This window comes from Microtus oregoni, unplaced genomic scaffold (genome assembly GCF_018167655.1).
Source record: "Microtus oregoni isolate MIOR12 unplaced genomic scaffold, Mior012 000020F_ref0000438, whole genome shotgun sequence".
In the NCBI taxonomy this organism is placed as follows: Eukaryota; Metazoa; Chordata; class Mammalia; order Rodentia; family Cricetidae; genus Microtus; species Microtus oregoni.
In genome coordinates this window covers 22,536,337-22,563,274 of record NW_024543079.1, presented here as the reverse complement: position 1 = coordinate 22,563,274, position 26,938 = coordinate 22,536,337, and the positions used below count along the sequence as shown (strand labels likewise).

At 43.1% G+C, this 26,938-nt stretch overlaps 1 protein-coding gene across 1 annotated transcript; it reads left to right on the top strand.

Annotated features, from left to right (window-relative positions):
- Positions 1-12,463: 12,463 nt before the first annotated feature.
- Positions 12,464-25,287, top strand: Naa20 (N-alpha-acetyltransferase 20, NatB catalytic subunit). Its single transcript, XM_041670986.1, has 6 exons — positions 12,464-12,597; positions 18,105-18,129; positions 20,245-20,335; positions 21,101-21,236; positions 24,276-24,421; positions 24,659-25,287. The coding sequence occupies exons 1-6, from the start codon at positions 12,464-12,466 to the stop codon at positions 24,742-24,744; spliced, it is 618 nt and encodes a 205-aa protein (XP_041526920.1). The 3' UTR covers positions 24,745-25,287.
- Positions 25,288-26,938: the final 1,651 nt, after the last annotated feature.

Below are 26,938 nucleotides of genomic sequence, written 5' to 3'. Positions count from 1 at the left end.
AATTTATTGCTCATAGCTCTTCTATACCCCAAACCAAAGGAGAAAGCAAAAGATTTCCTTACCATGATACAGGGAACAAGCGAGTGTGATTGCTTCCTTAATTCTCAGAGCACCCAGTAACCATGCCTTAGGTCAAACATCCTGTAATCTGGCCTTGAGGATCAAGAATAGGTTTGAACTCTGGCCCTAAGTCAAGGTGGACCCAAGTCAAATCTGTGGGCTCCCACACTACCCTTCCCCACTCTTACCCAGCCGCCAGAAGAACAGATACACTCACAGAGGTCTGAAGGGCATCAATACCCCTTATTCTCCCTTTTTTTTTTTTGTTGCTGCTGTTGTTTGATTTTAAAGACAGGCTTCACTATGTTGATGAAAACTGGCCGTAAGCCTGCAATGATCCTACTTTCGCTATATGCTGGGTCAATACTCAAAGGCATTTTTTTTTTCATATTAGGAGATAAAACAACAGGCCAAGTATGGCCTAGAACACCTGATCCTGAGTGCTGGAATTACAAGCACGTGACACCAAGCCCAGCTAGGAACCAATGCTCCCACTAGAGGGGACCAAGGTCTGCTCTAAGGATTCACCAAGGAAGATCTCCAAATGGAATGGAGACAGCTTCTTTTCTTGATTCTAGTAAGAACTTGCAGCCAGGAGGTAGTGGTATACAGTTTTAACCCCAGCACTCAGGAGGCAGGCAAATTTCTGAGTTCCGAGCCAGACTGGTCTACAGAGTGAGTTCCAAGACAGCCAGGGCTGTTACACAGAGAAACACTGTCTTGAAAACCCAAAGACCAAAAACCAGAAAGAAAGAAAGAAAAAAAAGAACTTGCATCCAAAAACAACAATTTTCCAAAATGTTTGTTCTCTATATTAAAAGCACTTAGAATAGTGTTGCATGAATGACTCTGGGTATTTCCTCTGACAGATATATTAGATACTTATGTTTATATCTAATATATTAATATATCATATGTTAGAATTAATGTGGCTGAATCTCTCACAGCTTGCCATGTGACGATGATGTCTACAGATAGCGGGTGAGGACATTCAGCACACCCTTTGCCCCTCTGTAGGCAGCACTCAGGTTTCTAGGGCACATGTCACTCACACAATAGAAGTTGTAGTCACTAGCTTTTCCTCTTCCCTTCATGATGACTCTCCTTCTAATTCTCCCCCCCCCCCCCCCCCCCCCCACTGGATCTGTAAGGTGTTTCTCTCTCACAGCAAGTCTTAAAATATTCTATTCTACTCCAAGGCTCTCTGCCAAAACACAGGCTCTGCTTTGTCCCTCTTTCCGCTCCAGCTGGAGTTGATTGTGAATGGAACCCAGGGCACCCATCACCCACCCACCCTGTCTGTCACTGAGACTCAGGGTCCACTGCTCCTATTTCAAGTGCGTGTAATTTTTGTTTTTTCTGTTTGTTTGTTTTCTGGTAGTGCTTGGCATGGAACCCAGGTCCTTGTGTTCTCTAGGCAAGCACTCTATGACACACCTCCTAGGCTTAGGCTGTCTTGAAATCACCTGGAGATGCTAGACCACCAACCAAGCCTTCAAGTGAGACCCAAGTGTCCAGGTGATTAACGCCTCCCCCATGCTCCCACCAAGAGACACCAGACACAGTTCTTTTCTTGTTGTTTGTTCTTGCTTTTCGAGACAAGTGTTCTCTGTGTAACAGCCCTGGCTGTCCTGGAACTCACTTTGTAGACTAAGCTGGCCTCGAACTCAGAGATCTGCTTGCATCTGCTGGGATTAAGGGTCTGTGCCACCACTGCCCTGCCAGACACAGTTTTTGTTTGTTGGTTTGGTTTGGGTCTGGGTGGTGGTGGTGGGGCTTGGTTTTTCTAAAAAGGGTCTTTCTGTGTAGTCCTGGCTGTTTGGGAACTCACTTTGTAGACCAGGCTGCCCTTGAACTCACAGAGATGTGCCTGCTTCTGCCAGCCTAGTACAGCCCAGCTAGACGTGGTTCTTAAAGTGACAGCACACCTGGGAGCTACTAACACCTGAATAGGGCAGATTCCTTATTTGACTGGCAGATGACCCTTAAGTACTGCTTTGTCCAATATAAACATAAAGCTGATTGTAAATTTTCGATAAGCCATTTATTAAAAATAAAAAAAACCTTGGCAGTTCAAATTAATTTTAGTTATAGATGCTATTTGACCCATGAGATTCCAAATATTGTATTTCAAGAATCTAAAACTTTAAAGATGCATTTGGCATTCTTTTAAAAATAATGTTTTCAAAATTTTAGGTGTATTTCACACTTAACAGCACATCTAATTTCACGTGTACTTCATCTCAAACTAGGCTCTTGTGCCTAGTGCACCCACCTGGAAAATGAAGTTTTAATATATTAGCAGAGATGATTTTATGTGTGTGTGGGGGGGGGGGGGCAGACAGACAGACAGACAGAGACAGAGAAATTGGAAGCAGTCCACTGTTCCCAGCATTTCCTACTAGCAAAGAGTACCATCAGGAGCTATAGTAAGAGCTTTTTCCAGGAAAAGAAAACTAAATGGAGGAGGGAGGATGCAAAGAGAAGTCTTGCTGATTTCTCATGCCTGAGATGAGCCATCTCCGTCCTCATGGCAATCTCGAGAGCACTCCCAGAAAGGGATTACTGAAAGCTAAAAATGCAACCATAGTCAGTGATTATCCCAACAACTTCCCCTTTTTATATTTCATTTATTTACTTATTTAGATATTAACATATACATTCAAAAACATTCAACAGTGCTTCCCCCCCCCCCCCCCCCCGATTATCATTGATGTTTTACCTGCACGTTTGTCTGTGTAAGGGGGATGGGTCCGCCAGAACTGGAGTTATAGATAGCTGTGAGCTGCCATGTGGTTGCTTGGAACTGAACCCCAGGCCCCACTGGAAGCGCAGTCAGTGCTCTTAACCACTAAAACATCTCTCCAGCCCAGCAGCGCTGCCCTTAACTTACTTGGAAGAAATACAGTATGTGATGTGATTCGATTTTATTATTTCTTTTATTCATACTTCTCCAACAGTTGTGTGGCTGGGGCAGTCTGTGGGGTCACTGGCAGTGAATGGGACCTGGATTTATCCCTAGTGCATGAACTGGCGTTTTGGAGCCCATTCCCTATGGAGGGAAATCTTGCTCAACCTCGATACAGGAGGAGGGGCTTGCTTGGTCCTGCCTCAACTTGATGCGCCAGTTCTTGTTGATGCCCCGCGGGAGTCAGCCTTTCTGAGGAATGGCTAGGGGGTTGGGTAGGGGAAAGGTGGGGAGCGGGGAGCGGGGAGCGGGAGGAGGGGAGGAACCTGGAACTGTGGTTGTTATGTAAAATGGAAAAAAAAAACTTTTAAATGAAAAATTAAAAAACAAACAAAAAAACAACCAGTATTTCCAAAAAAAAAAAATTTACTCTCTTTGGAGGGTAGAATTTCAAAATAAAAATAAAAACTGTTCACGATTTATTAACTCAAACATTAGAAGACTTTTAATAGAGAGGGACACCTTGCTCTCCACTCCCATTTAGTCTAACGCCTCCTTCCAAAACACTCTTTCAGCTCCGTCTCTGTGATTAGCCTCCGTTTTCCTAGAAGCATGCTTACATTGCGGTTTGTATTCACTTCAATGTTACTTTGTGGGGAGATCCTGAGGTCAGAGCCCAGGGCGTGCGCGTGCAGGGAAGCCTCTACCAGAGTTAGGCTCTTGCTCTGGAGTTTCTCATTTCATTGTGCACGATAACAATGTAACACCTCTTTGAAGGTGTCCTGCCCCCCCCCCCCCCCCGGGTAGCCTGTCCTTTTATGGAGGACGGTAGAAATGTGATTACTTGGGAGTCCTTTATCTCGGGTCAAGCTATGGCACTACCACCCGCAAGAGAATTCCTGTATCCTGCTGGGAGTGGACAGAGAGACCAGTCTAGCTGTCAGCATCCTGAGATCAGAGATCTGGCGAAGTTTCTGTCTTTCAGATGCTCCATTTCCTGTGGAAGATCACTGCCTCTTTGTCCTTCATCGTTTGTGCACTGAGCGGTGGCAGCAGGCAGATGGGCTCAGGATGTAGCTTCACATTTCCGTCTGCGGGAGCCTGAGGAGTCACTTTCAGACACCTCTACACGGGCAGCATAGAAAAGAGTCTGAGGACCAGCCAATGTGAAGGAGGCTTGGGGTTTATTTACAGGTTTTAGGGACTGAGGGTTAGTTTGGCAGTTAAGAGCGCTTACTTCTCTCAAAAGGACCGGGGTTCTCTTCTCAGCACTTACGTGGTGGCTTACAGCCTCCTGCTGCTCCAGTTCTAGAAGATTCAATTTCCTTTTTAACCTAATCAGGCACCTGGATAATAAGAGGTTTTTGTTTGGTTGTTTTTTTTTTTTATTTGTTTTGCTTTGTTTTTAGAAGGGCAGAAGCTCGAGAGATGGCTCAGTGGTTAAAAGCTCTGGCTGCTCTTCCAGAGAACCCAGGTTCAACTCCCAGCACACACATAGTAGCTCTGAACCATCAGTAAATTCAGTACCAGAGGATGGAGCACCCTTTATGGCCTCTGAGGACACTGCATGCATATGGCCCATAGATGCACAAGCAGGCAAAACACCTATATGTGTAAAATAAAAGATGGGGATGGGGGGGGGGTGTGAAGATAGGTGCTCAGGGAAAGAGTAGCAGCATCCAGACATAGGTATGGTGTGATTCTCCAAGAGAGTTCCATTTTAAATGCCTTGGCAGGAGCCACATTGACTATTTTGGTTGCCTCTGAAGTTACATATCAAAGCATTTTTAAAGGAATGTCATTCCCACCCTCCCCTCCCTTTTATGAGATTATAGGTGTTCCTTATTGCCTTGGGTAAAATTACAATCTGATAAATAAAACTATGAATCATAAAGATTACACAAGGGGGTTAAGTCTTCTTTCGCTGTCAATGAAGTTTATGATCTTGCTTGTGTGATTACTAGAAAACTGCACGTTTACAGTTGGGAAGAGAAAGGCCATACTTGGTCACATACGCTTAGGCCTTAAGCACGGTTCACTGCTATTTTAACCTTCTTAGTGTCCCTGTATAAAGGCAACCTTCACAACACATTTGGTTAACCATGCTGGAGTTCTTTTTTTTTTTTAAATATTTATTTATTTATTATAAATACAATATTCTGTTTGTGTGTATGCTAGCAGACCAGAAGAGGGCACTAGACCCCATCACAGATGGTTGTGAGCCACCATGTGGTTGCTGGGAATTGAACTCAGGACCTTTGGGAGAGCAGGCAATGCTCTTAACCTCTGAGCCATCTCTCCAGCCCTTTTTTTGGTTTTTCGAGACAGGGTTTCTCTGTGGTTTTGGAGCCTGTCCTGGAACTAGCTCTTGTAGACCAGGTGTGCTGGAGTTCTTAACTCCAAGTTAGAGAGAGACTCCCACCCAGTTCCAAGGTGAGGAGGCTCCTTTCTATTCCAGTCTCCCTTTCCCTCTTCTTGTCTTTCTGTTTTTCGTCCTGAGTACTTGGGCACAACCTCTAGGTCTCTCCAGGGAGTCGCATGTGCTGTGTCCATGCCCTGGGTCTTCCCAGGAAATGCACTGCTTTACTTCTTTACTTCTTGCTGGCTTTTTCTCCTGCCCTTAACCATTGCGCTTTCCTGTCTGATAAATATATTTTCTGGAGTCCAAAGTTTTGTTGGCATTTCTCATTGGCTCTTGTCTTCTCATCCAACCTCTTTGTCCAAAAGGGTTAGGACCTTTTTTTTTTTTTAATATTTATTTATTTATTTATTTATTATGTATACAATATTTTGTCTGTATGCCTGAAGGCCAGTTGAGGGCGCCAGACGTCTTTACAGATGGTTGTGAGCCACCATGTGGTTGCTGGGAATTGAACTCAGGACCTTTGGAAGAGCAGGCAATGCTCTTAACCACTGAGCCATCTCTCCAGCCCCGGGTTAGGACCTTTGAAATTCCATTTTACTTTAAAATTTTCTATTACTGTGTGTGTGTGTGTGTGTGTGTGTGTGTGTGTGTGTGTGTAAGTGTGTAGGTAAAGCCAGGCACACATCTTTAATCCCAGTAGGCAGAGGGAGGTGGATCTCTGTGAGCTAGAGGCCAGCCTGCTCTACATAGCACGTTCCAGGGCAGCTAGGACTACAAAAATAGTGAGACCCTATCTCAAACAAACAACAACAAACAAACAAAATGTTTGTGGAAATCAGGGGGCAACTTGTACGAGTTGGTTCTCTCTACTGTGTAGGTCCCAGGGATGAAAGTCAGGTAACCAGGGTTGGAGGCATCACCTTGACTAGACAAACCACTTATCATTTATTTATTTTTGGTACTGTCAAGATTAAACCTAGGACTTTGTGCATACAGGCTCTCTATCACTAAGCTACATCTTCCAGTGATTTTAGGCCCTTAAAAAAAAAAAATCTGTTTTAAATAAGAACAAAAACAAATAAAAATCAGTGTTGTATCTTTCCCGCCTCTGCATCACCTCTTTGTTTGTCTTAGCGGCCTTGGAAGCTGCCTTGTGTCGCAAATTATACTTTTTTGACCAAAAAGTTTTACTTTGAAATGTTCGCTGTGCAGTGTGTTGTTGATCAAGGACGGCCTCTGGCTTAGGGTACGCCATCAGTACTGGACCCTCACTGAATCTCCTCATGGAGATCCTGCTGCTACGGTTCCACAGGATCAGTCCCTTCATGCATTCCAGCAGGTCACAGATGGGGTAGATGTTGGGGCGGGCCAACTTGTTTTGGGGAATTTTTGGTTTTTGTTTGTTCATTTGTTCTTTTAGTTAATATTCTTATTTGTATTTTTATATTTTATTTTATTATTTCTTTTAAAGTTTTCCTGGGGGTGTGTACTAGAAGGAAAAGGGTGGATACAGAGAGACTGGGAGATGGGTGGGACTGGGGCGCTTGATGTGAAATTCCGAAAGACTCAATACAAATTATGTATAAAAATGGATATTCATTTCTTGTTAATTCTTAAGTCTGATCCACAAATATGGAGTGATTTCCATTTATTTAGAGCCTGTTCAGAATCTTTCAACGATATCTTGTACTTTTCACGCTGCGATTTTCGTAATTTTTCTTGAATTCATTCTTGAGTATTTTAATTTCAGTACTTTAAAGATTTGAAAAAAAAATCTGTTTTATTTTTATTTTAGTGAACTATAGTAGAGAACAGATATATCCAGCCTTCCTTGATTAATTGAAAGCCATAGTCAGGTTTAATTTTAGTAGTGAATGCCTTTATACATTCTAATTAACAAACCTGAAGAGAGATAGTTATATTGACAGCCAAGGCCAATGCATCCATCCTGTTCAGTTATTATTTGATAAAAAAAAAAATTCTAAAGCAAAGATACCTACTCACGCCTCTTTTTGTTGTTGTTTGTGTTTGTGTTTGTTTTTCAAGACAGGGTTTCTCTGTGTAGCTTTGGTGCCTGTCCTGGAACTAGCTCTGTAGACCAGACTGGCCTCGAACTCACAGGGATCCGCTGGCCTCTGCTCCTAAGTGCTGGGATTAAAGGTGTGTGCCCCCACCACCGGGCATTTGTCAAGCCTCTTGCCTAGGACAGATCAGTACATGTATTTTACCTGTTCACTTTGTACTTCCATATAACCAGGAGAAGAAGCAACAACCAGAGCAGCAACAGACGGAGCATCAAGACGTTGACGTGTTTTAGATGTGGACGGTTGCAATGATGGATGTGAATCTGGGTCAGCACTGTTTACAGAGAGCACGTGGGGTTTTGTTTCAATGAGCAGGAAAATAGGTTGTGATTAAATGTGGTGAGACAGCCTGTAGTTTTTTCCAACTAAGCAGTAAAAGGAATTACTCACTGTAAAATGATAAATCAAAAGTTCTCTGAGTCACGGCTAAGGCAAGGAAAATGTGCAGCTGTGGTAGAAACTTTTCCTGGCTCTGAAAAGTCAAAGCCAAATGCCCTGAAGTGGAAGTCAATAAAGCTCGCCCTAGAACTGCAAAGGATTCTGGGGGCACTCGGGGAGTTAAATGGAGTCTGTGTTTAAGTAAATCCAGTGGCATGGAGACACAACTTCAGAGGCAACTTTTAGGCACTCAGATTCCTGTGAGTTTGGGAATCTCGTCAGCTCTAAGTTTGGTTTTGTTTGAGACTATGTAGCCCTACTGGCCTGGAATTTATCTCCATCCCCCTGCCTCTGCCTCCTGGGTACTGGGATTAAAGGTAGAGGCCACTGTGCTTGTTGAGTTTGTTTTTTGAGATAAGGTCTCACTTAAATAATCCAGGACGGCCTCAAACTCTTCACTAGCGAGGGATGACCTTGGACCTGATTCTCCTGCCTCCACCTCGCGAGGGCTGGAACTATAGAAAACCCAACTTTTCTTCAGTTTTAATTCAGTTCTTTTTCCTTATGTTTATTTTTGTTTGTTTGTTTGTTTTTAGAGGTAGGGTTTCTCTGTAGCTTCGGCTCCTGTCCTGGAACTAGCTCTTGTAGGCCAGGCTGACCTCGAACTCACAAATATCTGCCTGCTCTGCCTCCTGAGTTCTGGGATTAAAGGCGTGCACCACCACCGCCCGGCTTCTTATGTTAAATTTAAGGACACTTAAAGCAATACACTTTACTTGATACTTAATTATACAACTTAAAATAATAATGAATTGTCTTTTAAATAAATCCTTCCCTCACTGCCCCTAAACTAGGCAGAGAGATCTAGTTATCCAGAGGTTAAAGATGACTTATTTTGGGGTGATAGAATTTTGAGTCATTCTTTATTTGTATATCTCCACAAGTCTGTCTACAATGTGTTAATGTGCACATAAAGTTTTTATTAAAATAAGGCAGGCTTTAAAACTTAAACAGACCTTAGATGTATTGGCTTGAAAAGGCCAAGCCAACCAACCAACCAACCAAACAAACAAACAAACAAAAACCCAAAAAATCGAAAACCAAAACCCAAAACTAACCAACCAAACACAGGAAAACTCCAAACTCAAAACAAGCAGGTGGTCTTGCAAGCTTTTCCACTTGAAGCACAGCAGGAGAGAAGGGAGGTGGCTTGCAAGGCTGCCTACTATTGAAGGCAGTTCACAAGGGAGCAATAGAGACATCCCAACGTCCCTGAAGTAAGTTTGCTAAGGTGTCTGTAGCTGAGGGTTTTCCCTCATATTCTACGGTCACCGTCTTAAATATGCAAAGTATTCCATTTCATTGGGTCACTTCCATCACTTGACAAGGTGGCAGGTACTGTTCTGCCTGCCAGGTATGAATCCTTCAAACAGCTGCAGGAGGGGGAAGACTCTAACTGTGTACCTTCCAGGGGCCCAGGATTATTATTTTTTTTTAAATATTTATTTATTTATTATGTATACAGTATTTTATCTACATGTATTCCTGCAGGCCAGAAGAGGGCACCAGACCTTATTACAGATGGTTGTGAGCCACCATGTGGTTGCTGGGAATTGAACTCAGGACCTTTGGAAGAGCAGGCAATGCTCTTAACCACTGAGCCATCTCTCCAGCCCCCGGCCCAGGATTATTTAAAGATAAATAATTTAGTGGGGCGGTGGTGGCGCACACCTTTAATCCCAGCACTTGGGAGGCAGAGGCAGGTGGATCTCTGTGAGTTCGAGACCAGCCTGGTCTACAAGAGCTAGTTCCAGGACAGGCTCCAAAGCTACAGAGAAACCTTGTCTCGAAAAAAAAAAAAAAAAGATAAATAACTTAGTCTATAATGTAAATACCTTGTTGCAGGAAATGACAGAACTTTCCCCCATAACCTATGCATGGCCCTTCTTTCAGCTCTTCAGCTGGCTTGCACTGGGCTCCCTTTCAGATACTGATTGAAGGTGCTCAGCTACAGAATTAGTAACAGCTTTAAGGTCAGTAGGCTCACTGGGAGAGAAGGGAGGTCTGTGTATTTTCTATGCTTCTCTCTGGGCTACTGACCCGCCATCTTCTGCTATGGCTCTGTAGCTGCTGGGTAGTGCTTATTTGAGACTCGAAATGTCTGTGTTCTGTTTTTGTGTTGAGATAGAATCTCACTAAATCCATGAGGCTGCCCTCCAGCTTGCAATCCTCCTGCCTCAGTCTTCCAAGAGCTGGATCACATGTGTCAGCCACCATGCGCCCTCTCATTGGTTGCAAATTAACAGCCCACAGTATCTAGTACTTGCATGGGTCAAGTGCTACCTCTGTGTTAAACTCACAATATTAAAAAGAAAAAAAAACCGTAAAATTCTGTTGCACTTAAATACTTATAGACCTGTTGGTTATAGTGTTTATAAATCAGAACTAGAATAGAATTATGAATACCAACTAAACTTCACAACCAACTAATTCAAACTGACATCAGTTTATGTCAGAAAACAGTTACAAAATATTCTGAAATGACCAATTTAAACAAAAAGAATACTGGACATCCTAAGTAGTAAACTCTTCTGATCTTAATTTTTATTATCTTCTGCTGGTTTCTTTTTTTTTTTTTTTTTTTTTTTTTTTTGGTTTTTCGAGACAGGGTTTCTCTGTGGCTTTGGAGCCTGTCCTGGAACTAGCTCTGTAGACCAGGCTGGTCTCGAACTCACAGAGATCCGCCTACCTCTGCCTCCCGAGTGCTGGGATTAAAGGCGTGCGCCACCATCGCCCGGCTTCTTCTGCTGGTTTCTACAACTCGGTGAGATGTAGAAAATTGGTAGTAATGAAAAGGATTCTTGACCTTAAAAATATGAATGTGCCGTGTCCTGTGCCATGGAGCAGGGATGACTGCCCTGAGGACCCTGACCCGCTTTATCCACCTCTGCGCATACATTCGAGCAGTTTTAAGTGCCATGGCCATTTGTTTACTCCTTTTTTATTTGTTGTTGTTTGAAAACAGGGTCTTGCTATGTAGCCCGGGCTGACCTGGGAGTCGAGATTCTCCTTCAACCCTCTAACTTCTAGGTACACGTTCTGACATGCCTGGGGGCTGTGTGCATTTTACTTATATTTCTTTGTATAATGATTTATTTGTTTATAAAAAAAGCAATTTTGCATTTGGCTTACATTCAGACTTAAAATTTTTATTCTTGAGAATTTTCTACACATATGCAATGAAATATGATTATATATATCTGAGAATATATATATATGTATATATATAATCATACCCAAAATACATATATACCAAAATTCTCCCATATCACACTGACATCCAAAGGGGCTGTACCAGCTTGCACTCCCACCAGCAATGCAGAAGTGTTCCCTTTTCCCCACAACCTCTCTAACATAAGATGTCATCAGTGTTTTTGATCTTGGCCATTCTTACAGGTGTAAGATGGAATCTCAGAGTTGTTTTGATTTTCATTTCTTCGATGACTAAGGATGTTGAGCATTTCCTTAAGTGTCTTTCAGCCATTTTAGTTAGATTCCTCTGTTGAGAGTTCTCTGTTTAGGTCTGTACTCCATTTTTTTTATTGGATTATGTGATCTTTTGGTGTCCAATTTCTTGAGTTCTTTGTATATTTTGGAGATCAGACCTCTGTCTGATGTGGGGTTAGTGAAGATCTTTTCCCATTCTGTAAGCTGTCATTTTTTCTTATTGACCGTGTCCTTTGCTTTACAGAAGCTCTTCAGTTTCAGGGGGTCCCATTTATTAATTGTTTCTCTCAGTGTCTGTGCTGCTGGGGTTCTATTTAGGAAGTGGTTCCCTGTGCCAATGCATTCAAGTGTACTTCCCACTTTCTCTTCTATAAGGTTCAGTGCGGCTGGCTTTATGTTGAGGTCTTTGATCCATTTGGACTTGAGTTTTGTGCATGGTGATAGATATGGGTCTATTTTCATTCTTCTACATGTTGATATCCAGTTGTGCCAGCACCACTTGTTAAATATGCTTTCTTTTTTCCATTTGATATTTTTTGCTCCTTTATATAGAAGATGTGTGGATTGATATCCGGGTCTTCTATTCAGTTCCATTGGTCCTCCTGTCTGTTCTTATGCCAATACCAGGCTGTTTTCAGTACTGTAGCTCTGTAGTAGAGTTTGAAGTTAGGGATTGTAATGCGTCTAGAAGTTCTTTTATTACAGGATTGTTTTGGCTATCCTGGGTTTTTTGCTTTTCCCTATGAAGTTGAGTACTGTTCTTTCGAGGTCTTTGAAGAATTTTGCTGGGATTTTGCTGGGCATTGCGTTGTATCTTTTTTTTTTTTTTTAATAATTTTAATGTGGTACCAAAAAACTCAAGATCACATCCCTGGTTCATGCTGGTGGTTGAGAAATGAGGCCCCGAGCCACCCTTTTAGGGACCACTTCCTGGCTCATACTATGAAGCATCTTTGTGGTTTTGAAGCTTGCTTTTATCATTTGGCTTCTTGACCCCAGCTTCTTCCTCCTTGCTAGCCTATCATTCTGACTACTTTCTGGAAAAGGGTTGCAGGAGAGGAGCATCAAAGCAATTGCTCATTTCCACCGCCAGAGAGAGCTGCTACGCTATCTCTGTTGCCCAGCAACCTCTAGTCCGGAAGTAGTTCTTTGTCCCGCCCCATGGCGGCCGCGCGCGCGCGCGGCCACTTCCGGCAGTGCGGGCGCGGGGTCGCGCTGAGCTGGGAGCCTGGCTGTGGCGCGATGACCACGCTCCGGGCCTTCACCTGCGACGACCTGTTCCGCTTCAACAACATGTGAGTGAGGCGCGGCCAGCCGCTCCGTCCGCGGCATGGGCCGGGGTCAGTCTCGCGGGGCCGTGGGCCGGGTGGGCGCTGCGCGGCCGCGCTGGCCGGTGACCTTGGCCGAGGCGCGGCCGCTCGGAGTGCCCCGGGGAGCTGCGGAGCTGGGCTGGACACCGTGCGCCCGCTCCCCGCCGTGGGGTCACAGAGGAGACGGGGGCCGGAACCGGCGTGGCGCTTGTTAGATTGTATCCCAGTGAAGTAACCTTGCGGTGTCGGGGCCGTAGCAGTAAGAGGTAGTTTGTGCTTGGTAGTTACTGTAGCTGAGCGCCCCAAAGTAGACTGCTTTAAAAAGAAAAAGAGGAAAAAATACAGCGTTTCACTTTGTATTCCTGGCTTCCTGGAACTAAATATGTAGAGCAGGTTGGCCTCGAACTCCGAGATCCTGCCTCTGTCTTCCTGGTGGGATTAAAGGCGTGCCCCACTGTATTTGACGAGGCTGCATTTTGTGAGGAGGGGGTGGAGGGGAGGTCCCCTGTGCTCAGGAAGCCCTGGTGTTGTGTGTTTTTTTTTTTCAATCCAATTTTAAAAGAACTGTGATTTGCAGTCCCGCCCGCCTTCTTTAAAAGAAAAAAAAATTATTTTGGAAGTTGATGTCCATTTAAAAAGCTGAACATTTCCCCGTGAACTCCTGTAGACACAGCACCTCGATTTTACTGTGCATAAGGACAGAGCAGGGACAACTACGGACCAGGTGGTCCCAGTTTCGGAAAGGATAGCGCTCTGGGATGAACCTTGCTAAGGAAAATAAGGCGAGGAGGAAGCCCTGGGGAAGGTTGCAGGTGAGAAACGGAGCGAAAAGCCAAGGTGGGCCTTTGCTTACAGGTGAAGCTAGTTGAGACGTTCAGATGCGATCCCGTGCCGTTTCTGTTAGGCCCAGCTAGTGCTGAATCCTCACTGCATGGAACTCCTAATGGCAAGAGCTCATAAGCCGTGTGTCCTGGGCTAATGTCCTCGTTTATGGGTGAAGGAAGGCATTGCACACACAAGAGAGCCCTGACAACGGAGTTGGTGGAGAAAGGAATCTTACCCAAGGAGATTGGCCCAGGTGGCTGTTAAAAAACAATCGGTCCCATGGAGCTAGAGAGAGATGGGTTAGTGAAAAGCACTGGCTGCTGGTGCAGAGGACAGGGCTTCACTGCACCTGGAGAGGCTCACACCTGACTGTGATACCCGTTCCCGAGGATCTGATGGCCTTTTCTGGCTTCCACGGGCACCAGGCACTCATGTGGTGCACAGACGTATATGCAACCAAAAAACCATACCCATTAAATGATGAAAACGTGGGTTCTGACGCTCAGGCGGCTAAGGCTGGAGGATCCCAAGTCTGAGTGAGGTTCTTTGGTACCCATGGGCTTCTAGGACCCACCAGACACCAAAATCCAGCGATGTGCAACCCAGTTATTCCGGTGGTGTGGTTTGCACATAACCTGAGCACTTCCAAGAGAATGCTTAGATAATACAGTGTACATGTTTTATAAATACTTCCAATACTGCTGTGTAGAAAATATGATGGGGGGGGTCTGTAAAGATACAGACACATGCTGTTTAAAAATACTTCAATCTGAATTCTGAGCCAATGAGCAGTACACGGTGATTAGAGGAGATGAAGCAGGCAGAGAAGGCATTGAGGCGGCCTTGGCAATGGCCTAGAATGGTGGGAAAGGCTGTGGAGCTGATACAGTGCCTGAAGCTTCAGGACTGGACAGGAGAATTCATTTTGAAGACTTAGGAGGAGAATGGAGAAAGTAGAAGGAAAATGCACGTGACCACTTTTGTTTTTTTTTTTGGTTTTTCGAGACAGGGTTTCTCTGTGGCTTTGGAGCCTGTCCTGGAACTAGCTCTTGTAGACCAGGCTGGTCTCGAAATCAGAGATCCGCCTGCCTCTGCCTCCCGAGTGCTGGGATTAAAGGCGTGCGCCACCATCGCCCGGCCACGTGACCACTTTTGAACATTAGAGCCGAGCTCACCTGGCTTGGTAAGCCTCTTGTCGTTAATGCCAATAAAGGAGCCCAGTTTCTCATTTCTGTTAATAGGCCATGTTAGCAAACAGTGAGTCACTGGGTTGGGAGGTGTTGCAGGGGTTGAAGGAAGCAACCAGTGCAGATCATTTTACATGTGTGCTGTTGCTGGAGACGCGGCAGTGAGCAGAACAGAAATCAACTGGTGTCTATAGACAACAGGTAGGTGTGTAATATATAAAGATAACTGTAGAGGTACTGGTGTGTGTGTGTGTGTGTGTATGTGTAAAAGAAGCAGGGAAGAGAAACTTTACTGAGAAGAGATACAGCTTTGGGTAGGGCTTTCAGGGAAAATGTCACTGAAGAAAGATGTCAGGGAAGATGAATCATGGATGCCTGGTGTAGACTCTGGGTAAGTGCAGTATCCGCTCATCTGGATGGAGGTGGGGTGATAGCCTGTGCAGCGGGTGTCTAGTCAAGTGCCACAGTTTAAGAGATGGGTCTGAGAGTTTCAAGCCTGGGTCTTTGGGGCTTCTCTGAAAAGTGCACTGGGATGCCCAGTGGATCTAAAGATTGGACTTTAAGGATCAGCCAGGAAGCTAGGTGACATCAGTGATGGAATGAAAACTAAAACTCTACAGTATCCCCTTAGAGTGCCAAAGGCTAGTATAAATGAAACTGATAGGCCAAGCCGAGGTAGGGGTGCATCTGAGGTGGGGCTCCAGAAGCCTACTAACAGGACTCCAAGTAGGAGTAAGGGAACTGTCACGAGGTGGTGTGTGCCACATTTTGTACATTCCTTTCAGGAGATGTGGCAGAACTGCAAATACAGGAGAGAAAGAACTGGGGGCAGTGTCGTGAGTGGTGAGGAGGGTGGGCTCTGCAGCCTGTGCAATGTCAGAAGGGAAGCAGTGGCCGGGTGCAGGTGCTTTTAGGGGTGTGTGTGAGGAGACAGAGGAAGGGCAGCCTGTTGGAAAGTTGAGGTGAGCCACAGATGTGAAGTCGTTGGGAAGTGGAGGGTGGGAACTCTATAGGGCAGGCCACAGTACCCAGAAGTCCTCAGGATCAGTTCCTCCCAGTGCTAAGAAGATTGATTCAGGCGTGCAGTCTCTTAATAGCAAGCATTGCCTTTTTTTGTTTTGTTTTTCGAGACAGGGTTTCTCTGTGGTTTTTGGTTCCTGTCCTGGAACTAGCTCTTGTAGACCAGGCTGGTCTCGAACTCACAGAGATCTGCCTGCCTCTGCCTCCTGAGTGCTGGGATTAAAGGCGTGCGCCACCACCACCCGGCAATAGCAAGCAGTGCAAGCACTAGAGAAGCAAACTGTTTTCTTTTAAATCAGACACTAAAAAACTAAAATGCCACGGTCACTTGTTTTTTTGTTTACATTACTATATTTATTGGTAAAATTATTCATGTTAACGTGATTCATTTATTTTTAAATGAACTTAAAATTGAGAAGATTTATATAGCCCATAAAGCTTAAGGTTTCTGTTGCTGTGATAAACACTGACTAGACCCTGGGTCAAAGTCATTGAGGGAAGCTGAGGCAGGAAGTGAAGCAGAATCTGTGTAGGAGTGCTGGTTGCTGGCTTCTTCCCCTGGCTTGCTCAGTTTGCTTGTTTGTCCATCCATCCGTCCGTCCGTCCCTCCCCAGACAGGGTTTCTCTGTGTAACAGCCCCCTGGCTGTCCTGGAACTAGCTCTCGTAGACCAGGCTGGCCTTGAACTCACAAATATCTGCCTGCCTCTGCTTCCCGAGTGCTGGGATTAAAGGCATGCACCCTCACCCCCCCCCCCCCCCCGCTCCGTTTGCTTTCTTTTTATTTATTTATTTATTTTTTATGGTTTATTTAACTTTATTTTATGTACATTGGTGTGACGGTGTCAGATCCCCTGGAACTGGATCTTCAGACAGTTGTGAGCTGCCATGTGGGTGCTGGGAATTGAACCCGGGTCCTCGGGAAGAGCAGTCAGTGCTCTTAACCGCTGAGCCACCTCTCCAGCCCCCCCCCCCCCCCCCCCCCCGTTTGCTTTCTTGTACACACTAGAACTACCTGCCCAGGGGTGGCACCCGGGCCTTCCCACATTAACCATTCAGTGATCAAGAAAATGCCTCATAGACTTGTCTGTAGGCCAGTTTTATGGAGGCACTTTCTCAATTGAGATTGCCTCTTCCCAGATGTCTAGGTTGATAATGACAAAAACTAACCAGTACACTGTATAAATAGGTTTGTTTTAAGTGTGAAGTAGGGTTTTGTATGGATTAGATACAGAACTTACTTACAGGCAAGTAAGGTTGATACATTGTTCTTTTAAAGGAAGGTTAAACAAACAGGATGAGTATACAGTAGCTAACAGTCAAGTGATTTCAAGTGTATTAACAGCTCTGGCCTGGAGGTCCAGCCAAAGTTCCATTCTCTTAGGATACAGGAGATATTTCCATAATACTACACTGCCACAGGTTTTTAAATCCAAAAGGTTGAGAACCACTGCATTAGAGCAATGTAGTATGACTACTTGATGTCCTTCAGAGTTCAGAGATTGACAAGAAAGGGAAATAGTTGAAAATAGCTGGTTTTGAGCTTGGCAAAAGACTGAATAGGGAAGTGAAGGGTTGGAGATGGTTTTCAAGAACGCTCAATTTGAGGTTGTATGGTGTGACATGCTGGGTAGTTCCCCATGGCACGAGGACTTGGTTAGTGGGGTAGCAGGATGGAGGTACAATGAAATTGAGTTGAAAGTACATGGGGTCCATGAGTTTTGTAGTAGTAGGGGAAAGGTGAAGGTGGGGGAGTACTCACATCAAGAAGGTTGGGGGAATTGTAAGGGAAGGACCAGAGATAGGCAGGTGTGATGCAGTAGGGAGCAGGCTAGTTGGATTGGTCCATAGGGACACACGCCTAACTGGTCCTCATGCCTGCAGAAGTCTGATGGAGTTAGCTGTAATTCTGCTTGTACAGGAGCAGTTAAATGAGAAAGTATAGATCCCTTTATTGGTGCCACATGTAGCCACTGGGTTATTTAAATAATTTTCTTTGGTTCTCAGGTTGGTTTCAGAGTTATAGGAGAAACACATTTTGATTTTTTTGTTTGTTTGGTTTTCAAGACAGTTTCTTTTTCTTTTTTGGTTTTTCGAGACAGGGTTTCTCTGTAGCTTTGGTTCCTGTCCTGGAACTAGCTCTTGTAGACCAGGCTGCCTCGAACTCACAGAGATCCGCCTGCCTCTGCCTCCCGAGTGCTGGGATTAAAGGCGTGCGCCACCACCGCCTGGCAAGACAGAGTTTCTTTGTGTAGTCCTGGAACTCTCTCTGTAGACCAGGCTGGCAGAGATCAGCCTGTCTCTACCCGCTCCCCCCACCCCCCACGAGTGCTGGGATTAAGGTGTGTGTCACTACGCCCTGGCCATATTTTGTTTTGATTAACATAATCTTTCTAGTTTTCACAAGCTTACTTAAATTGAATTAAGGAATTCTAATTCTTGCCATCTCTTGTTTCTTTCAGTAACTTGGATCCTCTTACAGAAACTGTATCCTTTTTTAAGAAAAAAAAAAGTAAAACTAAGGATTATTAATGAAGAAAAAGAAAATGGGAGAAACAGAAGGAAAAACAGATGAGTACTGAGAAAAAGTTTAAGCACATAGGTTTTGAACAGCTTAAGCAACATTGAAAGCAATTACAAAAAACGAGAGTGGTCTTATGCTTGCCTACAAACTATTACTATAATGCTTTATATGAATCAGTAATTCTGTAGCTCTGCTGCCCACCTTGGCAATCCACAGTAAACCTGGTTTACATAGCAGCAACAGAACAGTGATTCAGGCCCTGTCTCCCTTTCCGGTAAGAGGGGACGGGTAGCTCAGGCTACACCTACTCCATGATGTCTCCAATAGCCCTGCTCAGGAGCTCCTGGGTCTTTATGGTCTAGATGGCTTCTAGAACACATCTTCTTATCTGTTTCTGACTGTGCCGTCAGCAGGGGAGGTACTCTCTTTGGGAAGCACTGTACGGCCCTTCTCTGTCACTGCCTGCTATCTTCCTCCTGACATGTTCCTGCAGTGGATAAAGGATTTTGGTAATAACAGTTTCTAACATCTCAGTAGAAAATGAGCAAAAATGTGTTGAGTTAGGGTATTCTTGACTGCTCTGATCAGTGGCTTATAACACAAATAGGATTTCCAGTCCATTTTCCACTGACTCCTGCTGGTAGATTGGGGAATTAACTGGTAGCCTATAAGGGCAGAGTAGCAGTGAAGACTTAGTTCAGTCTCACCAGTCAAAACACATGAAAACTAAAATCACTTGAGAATCTAGTTTAATCTATCAGATCATCCAGAAGTTTAAAAAGCTGTAACATAGTGTTGCTGTTGATGAAGTTGAGCATTTTCTTAGAAACTGCTAGTGCCACTGTCATCTGGCATAGTCTTTCTGAAAAGGTTTTAGAACTATACTCGGTAAGTCCACTTCCTGAAGGCTGAAAATAGGAGTAACAGGCACTTTACTCCAAGGTTTGGCAAATATAAGATTCATGCACCAAATCTGGCTCACTACTCATTTCTTAGTAATTTTCTTACTGGGATATATCCATGTTAATTTACATACTGTCTGTGGCTCTCAGAGTTTGGGTAGATATGACAGACTGTTAGTCCCCAAGATCTCACATGTTATTGTACTTTTACAAAAAAATGACATCACAAAAATTTAAGAGAATTATATTGAAAATTTGGAATGTCATTCACATTTACTAGTTAGGAAATGGTAAATTAAGCTGTCTTTAAAAATGCCATGAAGACAAAGTTTTTTGTTATTTTTTTATTTTAGAAATTAGACATGACCCAGATGTTCCCTGGCAGAGGGATGAGGTATTTAAGTTGTGTCCTCATGCAAGGAATGCTGTACAGCAACAAAATTAACAAGTGCAAGCATCTGATGTCTTCTGTGATTGCAGCAGAGAGCTGGCACTAAGGTGGAACAAACAGCAGTGAATCGTAGCAGTCAGGGCACCCCAGGTTGAAGAGTAACATTTATTTCCTCGTTCGTTCAGCGAGACAGGGTCTTGCTTTGTGTCCCAGTCTGGCCTGAACTAGAGATGCTTCTGCTTTTGTGCTGGGGTTACAGGCACGCGCCAGGCCAGTTGGGCAGGGCATTTCCTTTGAGCATAAATGATTCCTTTTTTTTTTTTCGAGACAGGGTTTCTCTGTGGCTTTGGAGCCTGTCCTGGAACTAGCTCTGTAGACCAAGCTGGTCTCGAACTCAGAGATCCACCTGCCTCTGCCTCCCGAGTGCTGGGATTAAAGGCGTGCGCCACCACCGCCCGGCCTCAGCTGTTTTTCTTAATCACTCTTTTCGCTGGTAGCCATGGTATCTGAGTTTCAATCCTCGCGATTATGCAGGAAGCACTTTATCTACCAAGCCACCGCTCTAGCCTGACAATACTTTTCTGTGGCTGTCCTGGAACTCACCAGGCTGGCCTCAAAACTCCGAGATTCCAGTGCCTTCAGTGTACCGGGATTAAAGATGTGTGTATCTGATTAAAGATGTACCTGATAGTATATTTTCAATTGAACTCCTCCACCCCACCCCACTTTCCTGTGATGAAGAACCTTTGCTGCTTATCACTCCTCATATTCCTTAACAGGTCTAGTATGGGATTCCTTTTTACTTACAGTACCTTGCCCACTGGCCAGAGTATTTCATTGTCGCAGAGGCTCCTGGCGGAGAACTAATGGGCTATAGTAAGTACACCACCACTTGTACTTTTTTGGGTGAGTAGAAATTTTAATACAGGCTTTAGTCTGCTTTACTATAATTTTACTTTCTGATCAATTACCAACACTTTACCACATCTTTTCTGTGTCCAGCCCTGTGCTAGGCCAAGAGATTCAGCAGTGAACCTAACAGACATGATTTTAGTCTTTGGATCTTTCATTCCATAAGTTAGATTTCTATATTTTTTTGGTTTTTCGAGATAGGGTTTCTCTGTGGTTTTGGAGCCTGTCCTGGAACTAGCTCTTGTAGACCAGGCTGGTCTCGAACTCACAGAGATCCACCTGCCTCTGCCTCCCAAGTGTACGTTAGATTTCTATATGACCTGGTGTATAATGCAGTGATTAAGCATATGTCAACTTAATAATTTCTAACAAAAACTTGAGTTATGAATTGCTACAATTACATATACATTGTAAATGTGTATGCAATTTCAAATGTAGCTATTTGGGAATGAATCCTAAGCTATTTTAATGTAGCTTATTCAGACAAAAAGTATCCTTGGTTTTTAGTTGATTTTTTTTAAAAATATTTTAAGTCTGACTTTAGAAGTAGGTATAGAATATTACTTGCAAGTGGAGTTTCAAATTAAAATACTACTCACTAGTTTGACAACACTACTTAAAAATTAAAACCTTAGTGCATTTTTATCATGAAAGGTGAGTGGCAAACAGTAACTCTACATTTATGCACACATTAGCGTTTTAATGACTGGTGCAATCTTCTGTTGGCAGTTATGGGCAAAGCAGAAGGCTCAGTAGCTAGGGAAGAGTGGCATGGACACGTCACAGCTCTGTCTGTCGCCCCCGAATTCCGCCGTCTTGGCTTGGCTGCTAAACTTATGGAGTTACTAGAGGAGATTTCAGAAAGGTGAGAGCTATTTTTCAAATACACCGAGTGATTTGTCAACCCTGTTTCTTTTGCTGTTGAATATCTGAAGGGTGTTTTCGTCTTGTGAATGTGTGGAATTGTCATGGCTTTAGACTCTGAGGAATTTCATTTTCAGCTTGCAATAGTTTCTACAATTCTGTCAAAATCATAATGTAGTTATTGCTAATGCGGTGTGACTGGCCATAGACCTGAGCTAGCTGACTGGTTGGAATAAAAAAACGACTAACCTTTCAAGGAAGGTTATTGGTGCTCTTGGCACTATGGGAGATGTCTTTAGGTCTAAAGTAGTTCAGTTTTAACTTTGTTTTTCTTTTAACAGCTAGTAGCCATCTATAGAAAAACAAGTAAACTGCTAAGTCATTTATTTTTAACTATGGCCATCTACTACTGAGGGAGAAGTACACTGTTGAGCACTGAATGACTTCTTAAACCCTGAAACACATGCAACATCACCATTCTACTGGTTTTCATGCATTAGTTTAATCATAGCAGCAAGTGTCAGAGGCCCATTTTGTAAAAAGTCTGTCATCCAAAGGACATATAGCAGTAAGGATGTGTTGAGTTTTGATGTTTTCCCTGAGCATCTAAAATTAGCCTGTGCCAGGGCATGGTGGTACACGCCTTTAAATTAAGCAGACAGATGTTAGCTTTGAGGCCAGCCTGGACTAGTAGTGAATGCCAGTTCAACCATGAGTTCATTGTGAGACCCTGTCTTAAAATCACATATCTTCTGAGTTTGAGGCACCAGTACAGTTTGGTTGGTAACTGCCAATAATATGACTTTTAAAGACAGGCATTATTCCATTTCAGTCTCACAGAGAGTGAAAAGCAACATAGTAACTTAAAAAGCTTTCCCAATTCCTAGGAGGGACAGGATACTGTGTCTGGTATTTGTCAAATTGCTGGTTTTTTCCTGTATGAAGGGATGGTTACAAATCTAGAGACTTTGTTTCCACAGAACTACACAGAACTATCGGATTTAATAAAGGCAGTGCCTTTTTTTGAAACAGGGTTTCTCTGAAGCTTTGGTGCCCATCCTGGAACTAGCTCTTGTAAGACCAGGCTAGCCTTGAACTCAAGAGATCAGCCTTTGCCTCCCAAGTGCTGGGATTAAAGGCGTGAGCCACCACCACCCATCTTATAAAGACAGTTTCTAAAGAACTAACCAGAGTCATGAATGCTCTGAGCCAAGTTGGAAATCAGCTCATTCAAAGAAAAGAAATAGTTACCCCGACTTTGCTGGAACTTGCTTTGTTAGACCAGGCTCTTCTCCGACTCACAGAGATCTGCCTGCCTCTGCCTCGCATTTGCTGGGATTAAAGGTGTATACCAACATGCTTGAGAAAATGTTTTTTGTGATGTTGTTAAAGTTTTTCCTGGACTGAATATTAGGAGGAAGGAAAGTTTTAGGTAGACTGAACACACATTTATTAATGACCTACAAAGAGGAAATGGGTTCTAACAAGCTATAACCTTAGGCACATGTATTTGTGGGTCTGATTAATAGGTCTTATATTCTTTCTGCTTAGGTACAGTATAAATATAATTTAGGTAGAAAATTACTAATCTGTCTTCCTTTTCAATTTCTGATGCTTCATCATTTTGTGTGAGTATATACACGTAAGCATTAATCACGCCAGTTTTTTTTTGGATGTACATTAAATCAAGTAGAATATAATAGTAGTAAAAATAAAAATCAATTTAAAAGAGAAAACTAAGTAGCCAAATAGAATATAATATTCATATAGGAGTAAAAAATAAAAGTCAATTTAAAATAGAAAATGAAGTAGCTATGAATGACTGCAGTAAAAAGACATACATGGACTAAGGATGTAGCTCAGTGGTCCCATCTCCAGCAGTACCAAAAAGAAAAGTAATGCATATTCTGCTTATAGGAAATAAATTCTCTTACAAATTATAGCCAAAAGGAAGTTGATTTACATTATAGCCAAAATTTACATTAGATTTGACTAGCACACTAAGGGGTCACTACATACAGATCTTGGCTGGGAATCTGGCATGATGTATGCCATGAGGGCCAGAGTTCAGAAACTATGTAAAAAGCTGAACATGGTAACTTACCACTTGGTTCAGTTGCTCTTAAGGCAAGATGGGAGATGGAGACAAGAATCTGTAGAAGCCCACAAGCCAGCTAGCTGGATATATACAGTGGAGAGCAAGCAAGGAGGGAAGACAGATCTACACTCCTGACCTCCACATGTGCACCCCCCACAGCACGCTCACATGGACAAACATCCATCAAGATATAACAATGCCATACTCTGGAAACTACAAGAAAAATGGATGAATTGTTAATGAGCTGAACATAGTTCTTTGTAAAAAAAACTGTCAGGTGGCAATCAGGTAGTGTACAGAACATACATCTTTCCCAGGGCAGAGGGGAAATACTCTGCAGCCACATAGGATCTATTGCATAGGTTTTCTATCAAAGCAGCCAGTTTAAAAGCTATTCTTAGCATGAGGGTGGTACAAAAGGAAATAGTTAGCAAGTCAGCTCTATCTTAGTAGTAGCCAGACTTTTTCTCCAACAAAAGCTGTGGCAGATTGCCAGGCAGGTATGTTGGCTCACACCTGTAATCCTGTCATGTAGGATTGTTGTGACTCCAAGGCCAGCCTGGACTATCCACAGTAATAAGACTGGACAGAGACAGAAAGAGAGAGAGAATGTGTTTTGTAGGCTACAGTGTCCTTCCTTGATAATGGAAGGAGAGAAGGAAGGTCAGAGGGCACACATTGCAGAAAAACTGCGATTCAGTGAATCCAAAGAATACAGCAGAAGCCAGGTTATTATTACCATCAGTCAAAGGCCAAGTATTAGTTTTATGCCATTTTGTAGCCCAGGCTAGCTTTGAGCCCACAGTTCTCCCACCTCTCCCAGCTGCTAGTATTACAGCCATGAGCCCCAATGCCTTTCACGAATATTTTTAAAAATCTAGGCCCGTTACTGTCCAGTGTTCTTAATAGTTCTAACATTTCTTTTTTCTTTCTTTTTTAAAGAAAAGGTGGATTTTTTGTTGATCTCTTTGTAAGAGTGTCCAATCAAGTTGCAGTCAACATGTACAAGCAGTTGGGTTATAGTGTCTACAGGACAGTCATAGAGTACTACTCAGCCAGCAACGGGGAGCCTGATGAGGATGCCTATGGTAAGCTCCTTGCCATGGAAGAAACTCCCAGAGAAAGTCAAAATACTTATAACTTCCCACCACAGACCTAAATACTCATTTTAATAAATCCAAAAGAATTACATTTATGAACCTAGTTAACTGCTGATGGGGGGGGGCAAGGAGGGCATAAAACTTGATAGGAATTGAACCCATACACTCAATTTGACTTTAAAAAGTTTGGTATTGGTTGTTTACATTAACTTTGTCTCCTAACAGATATGAGGAAAGCACTTTCTAGAGACACCGAGAAGAAATCCATCATACCATTACCTCATCCTGTGAGACCTGAGGACATTGAATAACCATAGGCAGTGGTTCTTAGGCAGGTGTTCCAGACAAGTTTGTGGACATATTATTTTCATAGGATGATCTTGGAGCTCTATTAGGAGGAAAGTAATCATTTAGGTCTTAAAGACTTCATGAAAATACAGGCTATAAACTTCAAATCTCATTGATCCAATGAGCAATAGCATACATATTCAAACTGTTTGCCATAGTAAAATTCAATCAAGGCAGCTAAGTCAGAAGGACACGTTCCACTATCGTGGTTGACCGTATGCAGTACATGCCAAGGAAAGACTCCCTCCATCCTCCTCCTAAATCCTGTGCCTGAGAACCACTGCTGCACATATATAAATATATATATATATTTTATTTTGTATTGAACTCTTAATTGAAGCTTTAAAAGCATATATGAAATGTATAAATCTGAGATGTATAGTAAAACACATTGTTGACTATGAATGTTTTCTGAAGTTTGTTGTCTTTTAATCAGGATTATGGAGGGTTGTTGTTTAGGATATGGTGCCTGTTTTGACTTTTATATAAAACATTTTTAAATGCACATCTGAAATCATCCCTGTCTGGCATACTTAAGTTTCCTTCTTACTGTGTGAAAATCCTCCCAAAAAGCACCTTTCCTGCTAGCACTGTTTAATCCTATCTTTGAACGAGAGACTAACACGGGGAAACAGAATCTAACTCGTGAAGGCCATATAATTAGAGCACAGGCATGTACTGAAATATTCAGGCAGTCACCAAAAAAGCCCACATGAAATGGCCATGAAAATGTGTGTTTTGGCATACATTTTTTTCCCTTTGAGATAAGGTCTTGCTCTGTCCCCAGGCTGGCCTTGAACTTGCCTCCAATAATCTTCCATCTTGCTATCAAGTGGTAGCACCTGATTTACTTTAGAAAGGTCTTATTTTGAGATATTTGTTCTCAAGGAGGAATAATGTTTCCTGGCCCTTCATACTGGCACACACTTGTTCAAGTGAACTTTTAGAGCAAGCTCACTAACTATATGGATAAGCAGCATAAAGAGAACCAGGAAGCTCTAGGAAGACCCAAATATGGAACTAGCACTCTGACCTGCTCTCACCTTCATCTTAAATCTGCACCAACTCAAAAGGTTCAATGACAGATTTTCTTCCTGACTAGCAGACTTAAGCTGACACCTAAGCGTGATGCTGTCTGGTGCCTGAAAAGATCTATCGTTTACTCAGTAGTACTGTTTTCTTCTAACTTCTAAAATTATCTTATTTTCAAGACCCAATTTAGTAATATTACTAGGCAGCTTTTATTCCCTTAAATGAATATACTGACAATAATCGTTTACTAATATTTCTTATAGGTAAGAACGGTGCTAAGCACTGGATGTTGAACACCACAAGAAAATATGACTGTGAAGTGCAGATTAAAACACTGCCTCCAAGACCAGGCAAATGCTATTTTAATACAATGTGAGCAGCACCAAGTATATTACTGTGCTACTTTCAGCATCATCACTGAGCATACAGGCAATCACTGTGGGTCCTTTGGACACCTGCTGTTTTCTGACAGCTTTAGTTAAGCATCAGTTGTTATGAGTTTGTGTTCTGCAGCATGCTGGGAGATGCATATTCTCTAGGCAGACATAACTGCAGAATTCACGAAGCCTGGGAGACTGGCAGCAGTGCTGTGATTGAGTCATGCTCTAAGTAGCATATGGAAGGCTCCAAGCACTCTAAAGAGATCCAGTTAAGATTTTAACAGGAACACAGGGCACTGTGGCTAAGAGAGCATCTGCATATGCAGGCCACTGTTTTCTAAACAAGGTAACAAAACAACCAATTTTAGAAACTGCTGGGAGCAAACCAAAGCCAAGCTAAAATGTTCCTGGAAATAACAACCTAGTCTAAAAATACAGTTGCTACAAATTACTTCAGCATATTTAGAGGTTAAACCAGCCCAAGTCCATTTAATTCTCTAAAGAGTGGATACATACTGCTAAAAAAGAAAAGGGGTCGAATCTCAAAATGAGGTGCCATGATCCTCCCCCAAGTTTGAGGAAACAGAAAACAAAGACTAAGCTACACAGCCACCACACAGTAGTGCTAGGGCTGGACTCAGGTTGTGGTTGAAGAGACAAGACAGTGACAGGTTTAGAAACATGCAGACCTTCACAACAGACCTGTGGCTTAAAAGTTTTCCTGCACAATGGGTCGTGAACACTT

Excerpts from the sequence above, each read along its gene's own strand:
- Naa20 (XM_041670986.1), top strand. The coding sequence starts at position 12,464 with ATGGCGGCCGCGCGCGCGCGCGGCCACTTCCGGCAGTGCGGGCGCGGG. Across the intron at positions 20,336-21,100 it reads CGGAGAACTAATGGGCTATA|TTATGGGCAAAGCAGAAGGC; the intron begins GTAAGTACACCA and ends TTCTGTTGGCAG. Across the intron at positions 24,422-24,658 it reads GCCTGATGAGGATGCCTATG|ATATGAGGAAAGCACTTTCT; the intron begins GTAAGCTCCTTG and ends GTCTCCTAACAG.